Source organism: Theobroma umbraticum, unplaced genomic scaffold (genome assembly GCF_002168275.2).
Source record: "Theobroma umbraticum cultivar Fairchild unplaced genomic scaffold, ASM216827v3 scaffold_95.0, whole genome shotgun sequence".
In the NCBI taxonomy this organism is placed as follows: Eukaryota; Viridiplantae; Streptophyta; class Magnoliopsida; order Malvales; family Malvaceae; genus Theobroma; species Theobroma umbraticum.
The window spans coordinates 664,940-679,316 of NW_018397257.1; the positions used below are offsets into that span (position 1 = coordinate 664,940).

Below are 14,377 nucleotides of genomic sequence, written 5' to 3' on the forward strand. Positions count from 1 at the left end.
ACATTTGAACATTGAAACATCATTAGGCATTCTGGTGTCTCAATCTAAGATTGGATATCCAGACGAAGAACTCTCTCCAAAATGGGGTATATTGAAAACATTACTATTAGTACTTGGGTTCATAAACGGCGCCTTCAAGATGATATTGGTAATGATGATGATGATGATAAGGATGCTCTTCCTCATGCTCCATCTTCACCTCTATCGACTGGACTGTCATCTAGTACTATGCCATCCACCTCATCTACTCTCCCAAGTAATGTTTTGTCTTTTGAGGATGTCTACAACACCTTGCTTGCCTGGCTTGACTCTATCTTGGGAAACCAAGCTACTATGAGGTCCAAAATTGATGACAATGCTAGCTATTTAAACTTTTTTCAAGACACTCTTGAAGAGAAATTTGATGCTGTCAATCATGTTATGACCTCCTGTTTTAACAACATTGATCAACGCATTTAACTCATGCTCTAGCAACCAAGAATCCATGGAAGCTCATATTGTCCAATTCCTCCAAAAATGAGGGCCTTAATTTCCTTGGATGATTTACACAACTCACATTCTCATGCACCTCATGTTTATTGTTATATGAATGCTTATCTTTATATGGTTGTTTATTATTATGCCAAAATTTTCATTATATATACATATATGGCATAATGTTCTTGGTTGATCATTGCTTGGTTCCTATTATTGCTTATCACTTGATTTTCTTGCCTATTTTACTATTCTTAATGCTTATACACTTGGTGATGATTTTCACTAACCTTTGCCTTTTGAGCTTAAAGTTGCTAACGTTCACACTTAAATACCTTTTTGATATAACAAAAAAAGGGAGATGTTTCATGAGCACATTTGCATGCTCTTATATATTTACCTACAGCTGAAACTTTGAGAAAGCTGAAACTTTATGAAACTATGTGTTTTTAGCTAAAGGAAACCAAGAGCAAACATTCAAACTAATCTAGGATCCACTATATTGTTCCATACTCGATCCTATATGCACAAATGAAGAGAAAATTAGGGATGTCTCGGGATTAGGATCGATTATGCACTTTGAAACCTGATCATAAGGTTGAATGCTAGAAAAAAATTGAAGGAAGCTTAAGAGTATCAACTTTAGACAAGCCATACTTAATCCTAAAGGGAAGAAAAAAAGCCAAAGAGTTGGAAGCTTAGAAGATCAACTTTCACATTACCATACTTGATCCTAGAGCAAGAAAAAAGGAAATAATGCAAGCATTAGGTTGAGGATTCATTCCCACTTTAAAAATTCAAGCTTCGAAGCACAAATTGAAGAAATTCAAAATCGAGATCGACTTCTTTTTCCATATTCAATCCTAAATATGTGGTAAGTATGCATTTAAGCTATCTTCTAATCCAACTTGTCTCTAACGGCTCTAAATTGTTGAAAGGGTATAAACGAAGGCTTCCCACTCTATTTGCAATAAGAGAAGACTTCGAAATTCACTATAAGATTTGAGAAAAACATCAGCTTCACTTACTTTGCTCATTTACCTCATTTAAGTCTTCCTTTCAAAAGTATTTAAAGCTTTCGTTGATTATCTTGAGTTGATATTCTGAAATTTATTATACCTATTCTCTTTCAAGCTTGAACACTTAGCTTCTGCCTTTAAGAGGTATTTATTATTATTCTTGCTTTGTAAACACTCATGTAAAGGTTCTAACTTAACCTTGCAAGTTAGTATGGGTTATGCGTGCTTTCGTAAAAAAGGTATTGTGTGGATTGTGTTGCTTTTATAAAAAGGCATTATGAAGGTTGTGCTTGAGCCCAAAAAAAGGCATTGTGAAGGTTATACTTGAGCCTTAAAAAATATTTTTCATAGCGGATTTAACATTCTTTAGTAAGCTAAGCGAGAGGATGTAAGTAAGGAGGTTGACCCTCCATAAAAATTCTTGTGTGTTTGTTCTTAGTTTGTGTAGATACCTAATTCTGATTATACAGAAAAACTACATCAAGGATGTTCCAAGCATAGAAGAGCCGAGGGGCATTCCTGCCTGGGGTGTTCCAAGGATGAAAGTGCTTAAGGTGTTCTAAGTGTAGAAGCACCTAGAGGTGTTCCAAGCATGGAAGCACATAAAGGCGTTCCAAGTGCAAAAGCTCTCAAGGGTGTTCAAAGTACAGAAACACCTAAGGGTATTCCAAGTGTAGAAATGCCCAAAGGTGTTCCTAGTATAGAAGCGCCCAGGGGTGTTCCTAGTACAGAAGGGCCCAAAGGCGTTCCAAGCATGGAAATGCCCAAGGGCATTCCCAACGCAGAGGCATCGAGGGGCATTCCAAGTACAGAAGCCCCTAGAGATGTTCCCAGTGCAAAAATGCCCAGGGTTGTTCCTATTACAGAAGAGCCCAGGAGCATTCCAAGCGTGAAAGTGCCCAAGGGCGTTCCAAGCACAGAAATGCTTAGGGATGTTCCAAGCGCAGAAATGCCTAGAGATATTCCAAGTGTAGAAGCGCCTAAAAAGCATTACAAGCATAGAAACACCCAAAAACAAGTATGGAATAGCTATTTGTACGAAGAATGAAAGTAACTCAAAACAAGTGGGAGGGTTCATGAGTTACCTTCACATTTGGGATGTTTTAGAGAGTTTGGCTTGGTAGCTTAGATATGTAGATAGTTAAGAAGACTTTCTCTTAACCTTTCCTTGAAGTACATGTGCTTTACACCTTTTTCTTTTTTTACTCCTTAAAAATACACGGACGCACTATCAAATGCCACTACTCCATTTACCCAAAACTTATACTCACTACTCAACTACATGATCATTTTTTTCATATCCCGTAAACTGTTCTTTAACTATTCTTCCATAACAAGCATGTTTTCCCATGATTAAATGTGCTTTCCTAACAACTCCTAAGAAAGTGTTCTTGTTCAGTATAAACATGAGAGAATTGAAAATTGGAGAAGGGGGAGAAATTATTAGAAACCCAGTAGAGATTATACTAAAAAGCTCTCTCAAGACTCTTTCACATAGTCTTTCTATTTAGCCTTTTCTCATTCGCTATTGTTCGCCGCTCTTGCTACCTTTTCTCATCGCTCACCACTTGCCACCCAAAGCACTTATGCTTCAAAGACTGCTTCAGTCTTCCTCTCTGTCGCCTTTAGTGCATCTCAATTTACTCATTGCAACATGTCCTCCCCCTTAACTAAAAGAACCCTCTACATTTTGGCGACTTCGTTAGGGATGAGTGATTGTAGTAAGTGAATATTAGTCAAAAATTTCTATCTAAAGATATGAAGAGTTCTCTCAACAATCAAGAAATTACAATTCCCACTTATGTCTAAGAGCTCATGAAAATGCTCTAATTGCCTAATATTTCTTTTACTTTTAATTCATTATTAGCCGTAACTTTATCGCTTTCATTTTGACTGTCTTGTGATATGTTAAAGTAAATTCATTTTCAGCTGCAAGCTTAATCACTCTTATTTTGGTTGTAATATTGTTGTTTCACTTGGTCGAAAGTGTTATGCTCGAATCTTTCACCATATAATCTATATTTTAACCGTAAACTTTAATGCTTACAATCTAGCTGTAATAATATTACACTATTGGCCGTAAGCTTTATCACTCACTTCTTGGACACAGTTTGCTATTTACATATTGGCAGTAAGCTTTATTACTCACTTTTTGGCTATAGTTTACTATTCACAAATTGGCTGCCAATTTAATCGCTCACTTCTTGGTTATAGTTTGCTATCCACATATTGGCTACAAGCTTAATCACTCACTTCTTGGTCATAGTTTGCTATTCACAAATTAGCTGCAAGCTTTATCACTCACTTCTTAGCCATGGTTTGCTATTCACAAAAAGGCCGCAGCATTAAACACTCATGTAATATGTCATTCTCCTTCATATTAGGTTGAGGATTACTCTCCTTAATATAAAGTTGAGAATCCCTTTTGGCCACACACAGCAATACTTGTGCTTTGGCCTTAGCCACGCAAGTGTCAAGGCATTTAATGTGACAATTAGAGAAAAGAACATCTTCCATAAGACCCACCATCTTTTGTAATTCTTCGAGAGAAATGTTTGCCCAGGGGAGGAAACAATCTCTATAGTAGTACCCAAGCTATCCATGATGGCTTTATTCAAGAATTTGTGTTTAAATGCCAAAATTCACTTTCTACTTTATAGACATGCTGTAATAGCTGCAAATGTTGTGGCATGACTAGAATGCCATGAAAGTTTTCCAAATAGGTGTCAGAAGCATCATTACTACGTTCTACCATTAAAAAAAAAAGATGGCATACAGTGAGCAGTAAGAAAGAGGCATAACAATATTTAAACAAATTATATTTAAGTTATTTTATACACCTTTAAGAGAAAAGGAAGAATTGTGAGTAGAATTTGGAACATCCCTGGAAGAAGAAACATTGCAAATAGTATTTAGAAAACCCACATGAGAAGAAGCATTGCGACTAACATTTGAAACATTCTCAAAAGAAGAAATGTTGCGAGTAGCACCAAGAGTAACATCGATTGTAAAGTTGTTCTGAATACTGCGAGTAACTCCAAAGGTTCCCCCAGCAATGATATTTACATTGTTATGTTGAAATGTTCCAAAGCCAAACCCAAGAGCACTCTGATCGTTTTGGTTAATGGCATTCACGTCATCACCACCAACTCTAATAGTAGCATCCACATCACCATCATTGACTCCTGTAATGCCATTCATCTCATCTCCACCAACACTTTATATAATAAAGGGTAAGAAATCAATTATATCTATCAGACCTCTTTGTATAACATTACCATTTACCTCTCCTCCCAAACTCTAATGTTTATGTTTGGGAAACCTCTCCTCAATTGACTCATCATTGGACTCATGGTTATTTGTGTGGTCGCATGATTCTTCTTCACTTTCAGACTCTGAGATAACTTGTCTTTCTACTACTACACTTGGAAATGATTTTTCTTAAAAAAAAAAAAGAAAGAGTTCAAATATCTACATGAGAATGAAAGGGAAAGGGAGATAAAGAAAAGCAAGAAACAAGTTTACCCGACAAGGGCTTTTGTTCCTCTTAGAGTGAATCAAACGAAGTGACATGTCATTATTACTAATGGAAGGAACATGCAATTGCACCTTAAGATCAGGTACGACAAATGAAGTCCATTCTTGAAGACAATTTCCCTAATAAGCATACCAACCAACAATACAGGCACCTATTCTGTCAAAGGTTGGGACAACACAGTTTTTTAATTTATCCACAGTACGATTGGGCATACCAATAAGGAATATGAAAGTGCAAGAGGAGAAGTTTTCAAGAAAAGAGGGTCTTGGTAGAGTTAGCTGATCATATCCAAATAGACGTGCCATTCTGTAAGGAGAATATACTTCGACAGATAATGAATCCTTATTAACACCTAAACTAGTTGTCTCAATCATGGAAGGTAGTTGGGAAAAATGAACCCACACTAAGAAGTTCAATCCCCGTGAGCTCGTTTGCCTATTTTAAATGGTCATCTATCATAATAAATAGTTGGATCCCCAAAACCAAGGTTTGATCTCACAGAAGGCCTTGCGATAAATTGATCTACTTTATCTAACACCTTAAAAATGTTGTCCTTGGAAATTTGGTCATGCCATGCCCAAGCTCTATAATTATCTCTTAAAGCTGTATTTGTAGAAAAAGACATAGGAGGTAGATACACATTAGAAGTGAGGGCACAACTATGGAATCTCTCCCATAAAAACATCTAAGTAAAAGATACATCCCCATAAGTCAAGACTTTGTAACGGCCAACTGATTCAGCAGTCTTAGAATGCTACAAGTTTAACTTCCTATACATGGATCCCAGATATAATGGAGTAAGAGGAAAGCTCATACCTTTAGCAATTTTGATTACATAAGGAATAACTAAAGAGGAGATTCCATCATTTGGATAACTTGGGAAGACATACTAAGCCAACCACATAATCAACAAAGCTACTAACTTATGAATGTGATCAGGATACTTAGGAGGATTACTTTCACCTTTAATGTTGAACTCCTTATAAGAGAGTCCTACCTAGTTGGAGAAGTGCGCCACTTTGGAAACCTTAACTTAGCTCTTAAACAAGTCGATAAAGAACTCCTTGACTCTTTTTTACTTTTTAGAAAGTATAATGGAACGAAGGTCATCTCTACCAACACAAGGAAGTTTCAAAAGAATGCGCACATCTTCAAGAGTGAAAGTAAACTCTCCCCAAACAGTAACCATGGTACTTGAAAAGGTACTTCACCGTGCAAGAATAGTGAGCTATACTTCAATTCTGGTTTCCTTACAAATATGAAGTTTTACGATGACTCTTACAACGTCAAAGACTCTAGTATGGTTGAGAGTAGTCACATAAGTGGAATTCTTTAAGATTTTCTCTACCCATTCATCCCAACCTTGGACCCATAATGAATTAGAACCAAATTTAGTGACTGAAAGAGGAAATTCACCATGTTCAAATCTAAACTTCAGTACTGACATTCCTAGGATCAAACATCTTCTATCTAGAGCTGCTTCATTACAAATACGATCCCAATGATAGCCAGCAGATGCACATGGATGCCTATCTACCTATTTTGCATGCACTACTTCCCAAAAGCAATCTTCTTCTCCTTCTCTGATGATACTATTAACCTAATTTTCTAGCAGAAGAGGTACTTCACTAGTTCTCACTACTTGCATTTTCTTAAAAAGAGAGGTTGCAGTAGTATTCTTCTTTTTCTTCCCCAGAACAGCCCTACCAAGCTCACCATAACGAACTTTCGAGGTAAAATGAGTTCTAGCCATAAGAAGAGGCAACAAAATTCGTACAAGCACAAATGACACATAAACAACCAGATACGTACTCATGCACTACCATTCCTACTTACGTATTAATATCCCGTGTTTATTTATTTTTTCTTATTTGTGCATCATATTTTTTTTATTATTCCTTTATGCCAAACAAAACGAATAAAGATATATGTATATAAATGACTAAACAAAAAAAAATCTTTGAAAAAGAAACAAGTCATAATAAATAAATACTCCTTTTATGTTAAAATAAATAAAATAACAAATTAGTATTCATTCTAATTTCCAAATCTTTCCTAACATTGAAGATGTTCATTTTCTGTGCAATTTTTTTTGGTAGTCTATAATCCATATATATATGCTAAAAAAAAAATTTAGTGAAAAGCCTTAGAAGTTCATTGTGAGTTTCTATACTACCTAACTACATGATCATTCTTTTAATATCCTGTAAATTATTTTTTAATTGTTCTTCCATGATTAAACGTGTTCTCCTAACAACTCTTAAGAAAGTGTTTTTATTCAGTATAAATATGTGAGTCTTGAAAATTGGAGAGATGGGAGAAATTATTAGAAACCTAACAGAGATTATACTAAAAAGCTCTCTCAAGACTCTTCCACATAGTCTTTCTATCCAATCCTTTCTCATTAGCCATTGTCTGCTGCTATTTTTATCTTTTCTCATTCCTCACCACCTGCCATCCAAAGCACTTACGCTTCAAGGACTACTCCAGTCTTCCTCTTTGCCGCCTCTAGCACATTCCGATTCACTCATTACAACACGCCCTTCCTCCCTAACCAAAAGAACCCTCTACAATTTGCTTTGGTTTTTATTGTTACAATTTAACTCAAGAAAATCAATTTTTTTGCTGCAAACTTATTTCAAGAAAACTAACTCCTTTGTCTCAACTCAAGTGGTGAAACTTATTTCAAAGAAATTTAATTTTTACAAAGTTCACAAAGATTTTTCAAAAAACCCAATTCACCCCCTTTCTTGGTCTTGTTCATATTGTGCTTACTACACTAACAAATAGTTACAATCTATGTATCATTTAAACTATTTACATTCAAATGTAATCCTCATTGTCTTATCCAAAGAGGTTTACATGTGTACCATATTACATACATCAGTAATATCAAATGATCCCCTTGCTCAATTTAGTTTGTGTTCTTAATTTCTTATATAATATGTATATGCTATTGATCAGGCAATAAGATGTGAACTGCAAACAACGAAATAAACTATTCACATAAATGGTATCCTTTTGTGTAGCCAAACTTTTGTTGGAAATGAAATACATGTTATTAATACAAGGGAATTAGTAAAAATTCTCTGAGTAATGGCAGCTGCCATCAATAGCCTTTTACGGGAATGTAATTTCCATGGTAGCGCAGCTGCCAAAGAAAGCAATATATATCCGACAAAACCCTTTTCACAAGTAACTTTAATTCGGTCCATGAATAATTTGATGGAAGTCACCTTACAAAACAAAAATGAAAATGGAAAAACTATTATACAGGGTGGTCTGCGTGGCCAGTCTCTCATTTCATCAGAATCCGAAAGAGAGGAAATTGTTGCTTCATTCCTTGATGTCCACAAATAATTAATGCGGCAGCTGAGATGATTGCATAGACTGATCACTTTCTAGTGGGGAAGGGAAAGGCTCAGGCATAGTATCCCAGCTGCAAGACTGGCTTTCATTCTTCTTCTGACGCCTTCGTTCCAAGAAGGTTGGTTTCATTGGTGTTCCGACCATTTCAACCGTGCAGGTTAACATAGTAACAATCTCAGACATGGGAGGCCTTAGGTTTGCATGAGGCTGAAGGCAGAAGAAGGCTACATTTATTGCCCGCAACACATCTTTCTCAAGCAACCCATCTTGTCTCACTCTTGGATCCACCAGGTCAAGTACACGTGACCGCTCGTACAACTTCCATGCCTGGCAAGTCAAAGTTGGTTTTGCAAACAATAATCAAGTAAGATGCCTACCTTTGGGAAATTGGAAGTGCGCAAAATTTAATTAATTCATATGATTTTCTAAAGCAATTATAATTAAAGATGTTTAGCATACATATTCTGGAAGGTACTGCATTTCTGATGGCAAAGTAAGATCGGTATTCTTCCTGCAGCTAATGATTTCAAGCACAAGAACTCCATAGCTATATGTGTCTGCTTTTTCAGACAATTCTCCCCTAAGGGCATATTCAGGAGCTGTGTAGCCTCTGAACAAAAGAGGATCATCGGACGAAACAAACGTACAGTTACAAATACACAATCATATTCACTCGACATGATGAATTCATTGCCAATATATTAAGTATACAAGCACATCCATAACATTCAATTGGTTCAAAGATATTAATCAATGATTTTTAAAAAATCTAGTCCCCAAATTGAGAAAAATAAAATTTGTTCAATTGAAGATCAACTCATCGAGATCCTTAATTTCGAGAGAAATATAGTTTTATTAAAAAAATTATTTGATTTTATCAGGTTCGAAATTTATGTGCACAGTCTTGATCCTGTTAAAATGAAAGATGATTCACAGTGACTTGAGCAGAAACTTAATGACCTGAAAGTGGACTTAATGAGTTATAGGGAAGAGGCTTACAAAGTTCCAGCAAATTTAGTGCTGAGGTAAGCTTCATCCTCAGGAAAGAAGCGAGCCAGGCCAAAATCTCCAATCCTAGGTTGAAACTTGTCGTCAAGAAGAATGTTGCTTGCTTTGATATCTCTGTGAACAATCCTTAGATGCGAATCCTCATGTAGATACTGCAGCCCTCGAGCTATGCCTACTATTATCCGAAACCGAGTGTCCCAGTTCAAGAAGACATCACTTTTTCCTGCATCACCAGACATTAATTTGAAGTCAAATTACTATTATCTATAATTAATATATATATATATATATATATTTAAGGCATTAAAATATTTAATTCTGGACTTAAAAAAAAAATACAAATAACGCATGTTCTCTTTGTCTTAAATTATGGACCAAAGTTTTCATTAAAAGTGTACGATTTTTCAAGTGAATAATATTGGTCAAAGAAATGTTAAACCTTTTCCATAGTTCCAAAGCCCATGAATTTTAAATATTAGAGAAGGCATTGATGATCCCCTCTTTGACAAGATCCATCCTCTATGAAAGGGAGCCATCCCGGACTATTGACTAGCTGAAGCGATCAATCCCCTCTTACATAGAAGCTGAAATGCTCTTGCCAACCATGAAAGGATTGATCGCCTTAAGGGTTGATCCTCTAGAGAGTTTTCGGATAGTAACCATCATATTTTTTTATTAATAACAGCTAGTTTCTATTCTAAGCCAACCTCATAGGTTAAAAGCTCATTTTATTTATAAAAAGACACTCATGTTATACACTCATTGATCTTAAGAATTCAAGAAAAACTAGAAATTTAGGGCATTAATCACCCAACATTTTGGATGTAAAAACAGTATCTTTTGAATGAAGTAAAGGTAACCTAAGCTACAAGTAGAAGAGTGCTGAGCAGTTGTTTATATTCTTTTATATATATAATATTTCTGACAAACTGTACTAGTATTTATGATAGCAGAAAGCAAGTTTTTAATTAATATCAAGTTAATGTAAAAGCAGGAGAAAATAGAGAAATAGCGTTTAGTAATTCTACCATAAATGATGCGATCCAAGCTACCATTCTCCATAAATTCATATACAAGCAGCCGTTGAGACCCATCCGAGCAACATCCCAGTAGTCGGACCAGGTTCTTGTGTTGGATACTTGTGATCATCCTCACCTCTGCAAGAAATTCTGATTCTCCTTGTTGGGATTTGTCACCAGACAGTCTTTTCACAGCAACCAATCTTCCATCTCGCAACTTTCCCTGTCAAAAGTCAACCAGAAAATGGTAAGGTTTTCCTATCAAAAGCCAAGGGATGTAGTATCATGCATCCTACCTGAAAGCTACAGAACATTTCAACTTATAAGGTGCAAGATAATTGAAGCATTGTTCATAGAGTGCAACTAACCGTGTGTGCCTCCAATGAATTTGCAAACTTCAACTTGAGGATTAAAGATATATAGATGCATGGGAAATAAATTATCATTTCAAGTACATAATTCACTGGAAACATCATATGGAACTAGTAGCATTCAGTGGCGAATTCAGAATTTTAAGTAACTAAAGGATAACTATAAAGATAATAATACTATATATATATATATATATATATAATTTTATACCTATAATAATAAAAAATATTAAAATTGAAAGGTAGTGGCCATCACCACATGTCACCCCTTGGCTCTGTCCCTAGTAGTATCCTAAGTTCATATAGTTAAGGAGATACACTGAACTTGTCTATGATTTTTCTAAGGAAAAGGAAAACTCAGATTAGGAATGAATAATGGAGAGCATATATGTACTTACATACAAAGACCCATAGTAAAAAGATGTGCACCAGTTACTTACTTTGTAGACAGGCCCAAATCCACCTCTTCCAAGGAGATTATCAGGGTGAAAATTCTTGGTTGCCCTCTTTAAATTCTTGAAATCAAAATAGCTTATAGTTCGTAGGTTCCCACTAAAGAAATCTGGCGATGCTGCAAGAGATAAAAACTTTAACAGCTGATGATTTCCAAGGAATATAACACATTCTATAAGTGTAATATTCATCAATTCTGTTACCAGCTGGGTGCCTTCGAGTCTTTGACACAAATCTCATCATCCCTGATGGCTTGATAATTTTCCAGTAGATTGCTATGATAATCAATAATATTATAAGCGCAACAATCCCTCCCAGGAAAAAGAATAGGGAAGCAGACGCCATAGGAGACGAATCCCTTGTCTTTAGTTTAGGAGGAGATGGAGGTATCACTACAGAAATAAATATTTGTATTAAACTACCATTAAAGCAAGGCAGAACAAAAGATTGAAGCATGATTCTATGCACCTATACATCCATTAGCTAAAGTCTACAAGCATATTCAAGAATGCTAGCTATGTATATAATCATATGTACTAGTTCTTTTTCCTTCTAAAAGAACATGTTATGTAAATCATAGGTTTCAATGTTTGTGTAACTTATCGATACAAAAGCTTGTAAAATGATCATTTCAAGGCCAACATGCGGACTTAATTTAACAAGTACTGAGTTCAACCCAGCCAAGCCTTTACTGCAACACAGCTTTCTTCACTATATATATAAAGCATGACAAAATTCTGCACTACTCTCTCTACCATCATTACATCCTCATCATTTGCATCGGTAGTTCATACGCAGAGCAAACACATTCACTAACATTAGAAAGTAACGCAGCAGCAAGGCCCAGACAGTTGACCGGACATCATCCACAAACAAACCACATAACATTTCCTTAGTCTCAAGTTTAGAGCATATACATTTCACTCATGATCAAGCTCAGGCCATGGTAGGAAAAAGCACAATGTAAGTTAACTTCTCCTGGTACCTATTATCACAAGTCACAACCAACCAACTAATCAACCAATCAAAAAGAAAAGAATGACAATTTATTAAAATACACCAAGGCAATTGCGGAACGAATAGGACTAACCCCAAGTGATCGAGGTCAAGTAAAGTCAAACTTTAACATGACATCATATGAATGATATTGGTATCTTTACTAGTGAAAGAACAAATTTTGAACCCGGAAATCATTCGTCCAAACGGTGATAGAAAAGTTTTTGTGATGCCATATATGTTAGAAATGAGGAAAAAAGGTTAAGTCCGCACCTTGCGTGCGTTGCAGTGCTGGGCGAACCACCGTTGTAGTGTGAGCAGAGACCCCAGTCAAGACGGTGTCAATGTTTGTACTTGGAATAGAAATCAGCATATTAAGTTGTTTAGCCTCGTGTTTACCATCTTATTCATTTCGTTGTTTGGAGAAAACTTGAAGGATCGAAAAAGGACGGGGACAACATGCAAAAGTTACATTGTTATAAACGAAGTAATGGACCATCGGACGTTGCAATTGCAATTTGTGTCCTCTTTGTGATATAAATGTAATAAAAAAAGTGTGCCGACGGATCTACAGAATCAAAGAGGCGGTTCGTCGACTACTGCCGGCCACAGGTTTCTAAAGGTAACGCAGCTGTTCAAAATAATGGATATAAAAATAACGGAGGAGACTTCAAATTTTACTACGAGGTAAATTGTACCGTGATCTGAAACTCTTATTTTCTAGATTTCTCACTTTAATCCAAAATCTTTCAATTATTGAGACCTTATTGGTAAAATAAAATTAAGGATAAATTACTCTTAGACTCTTAGGTTTCATCCTAGTTCATTTTAGATCTATTAGTACTTAAAATAGTCACTCCATCTCAAAATCTAAATATTTATTAATGGATTGAGATGTTGTCCTCAATACCCTTGAGTCCTAAAGTTTTTGACGTCGGAGCATTGTGAAGACGCTGGGGTATTGTGAAAATACTATTGTGGCAAAGTTAAAAACCCCACTAAGGTGAACACCAATCTTAATGAGGTTAGAAAGCTCCATTAAGGTGAACAATGATCACAATTCCACTTTGGTTGACTAAACCAAATATACTAAAATCTTTTACTCTTCTAAAATGAGCTTAGAGAAAATAAGCACTCTTGCTTATTAAAGAAAATATTCTTTATTAATTCTCAACTTAAATATGTCTAATAATTAATCCAAGAGGGCTTTATATAACTATTTCTAAGGAAGAAAGTATTCTAATTTCCCATGTAGGATTATTATAATTCTTAAATAAAAAAATAACCTAATTTAAACTTTCTTGGAGTATAAGTAAAGTAAAAATGAAAATTAAACTCAACCTAACTTAATGTGCAAGTAACCTAAATATTATACTATTGTATCATTCTCCCTAGATTAGAGAAGCATCATTTTCAAGTTCTGTGTCTTCTTTATTTTCTCCATAGTAAGGAGAAAGATCAACTACATTGAAGGTAGAAGGAACTTCATAATCTCCGAGAAGTTCGATCTTATAAGCATTCTCATTGATATGTTCTCATTAATAAAATTTTTCTTTCACAAGAGCCAATGTTTTGTCTTTCACAAAGTGTCCAACTAATCCTCCATTATGAGCTTCCCAAATAATAGATTGCCGTAGAGAACATTGAGGGATGCACAGTTAGTTACCTTTGAAAAGATACCCTTCTTGTTAGTGAAATTGTTGATAAAGATGTTGAGAACTGGACTTCCATATCTCACCAAATTTAGGATCTTTCTCATACAATTCTTTCACAACTTCAAAACCAACAACCTTAAATTGAAAGGTAGAGAGAAGAGTAACGCGACGACTTAAAGCATCAGCTACCTTATTTTGCACACCTAACTTGTGCTTGAGGAGAATTAGAAAATCTTGAAGAAACTCGCTCCAAGCTGCATGTCAGCAATTAAGCTTGTGTTGGGAGTTAAGATGTTTGGGAGCTTCGTGGTCAGAATACAAGATGAATTCTTTTGGCAACAAATAGTGGCTCCAATGGTCCAAGGCTCAAATAACGACATAAACATTTTTATCATATGTTGAGTATTTCAACTTTGCATCATTGAGTTTCTCACTAAAGAAGGTAATTGGTTGTCCCTCTTGAGATAGAACAACA

The 14,377-nt window shown here is 35.5% G+C and overlaps 1 protein-coding gene across 1 annotated transcript; it reads right to left on the reverse strand.

Moving 5' to 3' along the window:
- Positions 1–8,391: 8,391 nt before the first annotated feature.
- Positions 8,392–12,620, reverse strand: LOC110412988 (cold-responsive protein kinase 1-like). Its single transcript, XM_089782892.1, has 7 exons — positions 12,521–12,620; positions 11,455–11,643; positions 11,239–11,369; positions 10,437–10,650; positions 9,400–9,631; positions 8,860–9,010; positions 8,392–8,727 (listed from the first exon to the last, which is right to left on the reverse strand). Exons 1-7 carry the CDS (start codon positions 12,618–12,620, stop codon positions 8,392–8,394), a joined length of 1,353 nt encoding a protein of 450 aa, XP_089639018.1.
- Between the last annotated feature and the right edge of the window lie 1,757 nt (positions 12,621–14,377).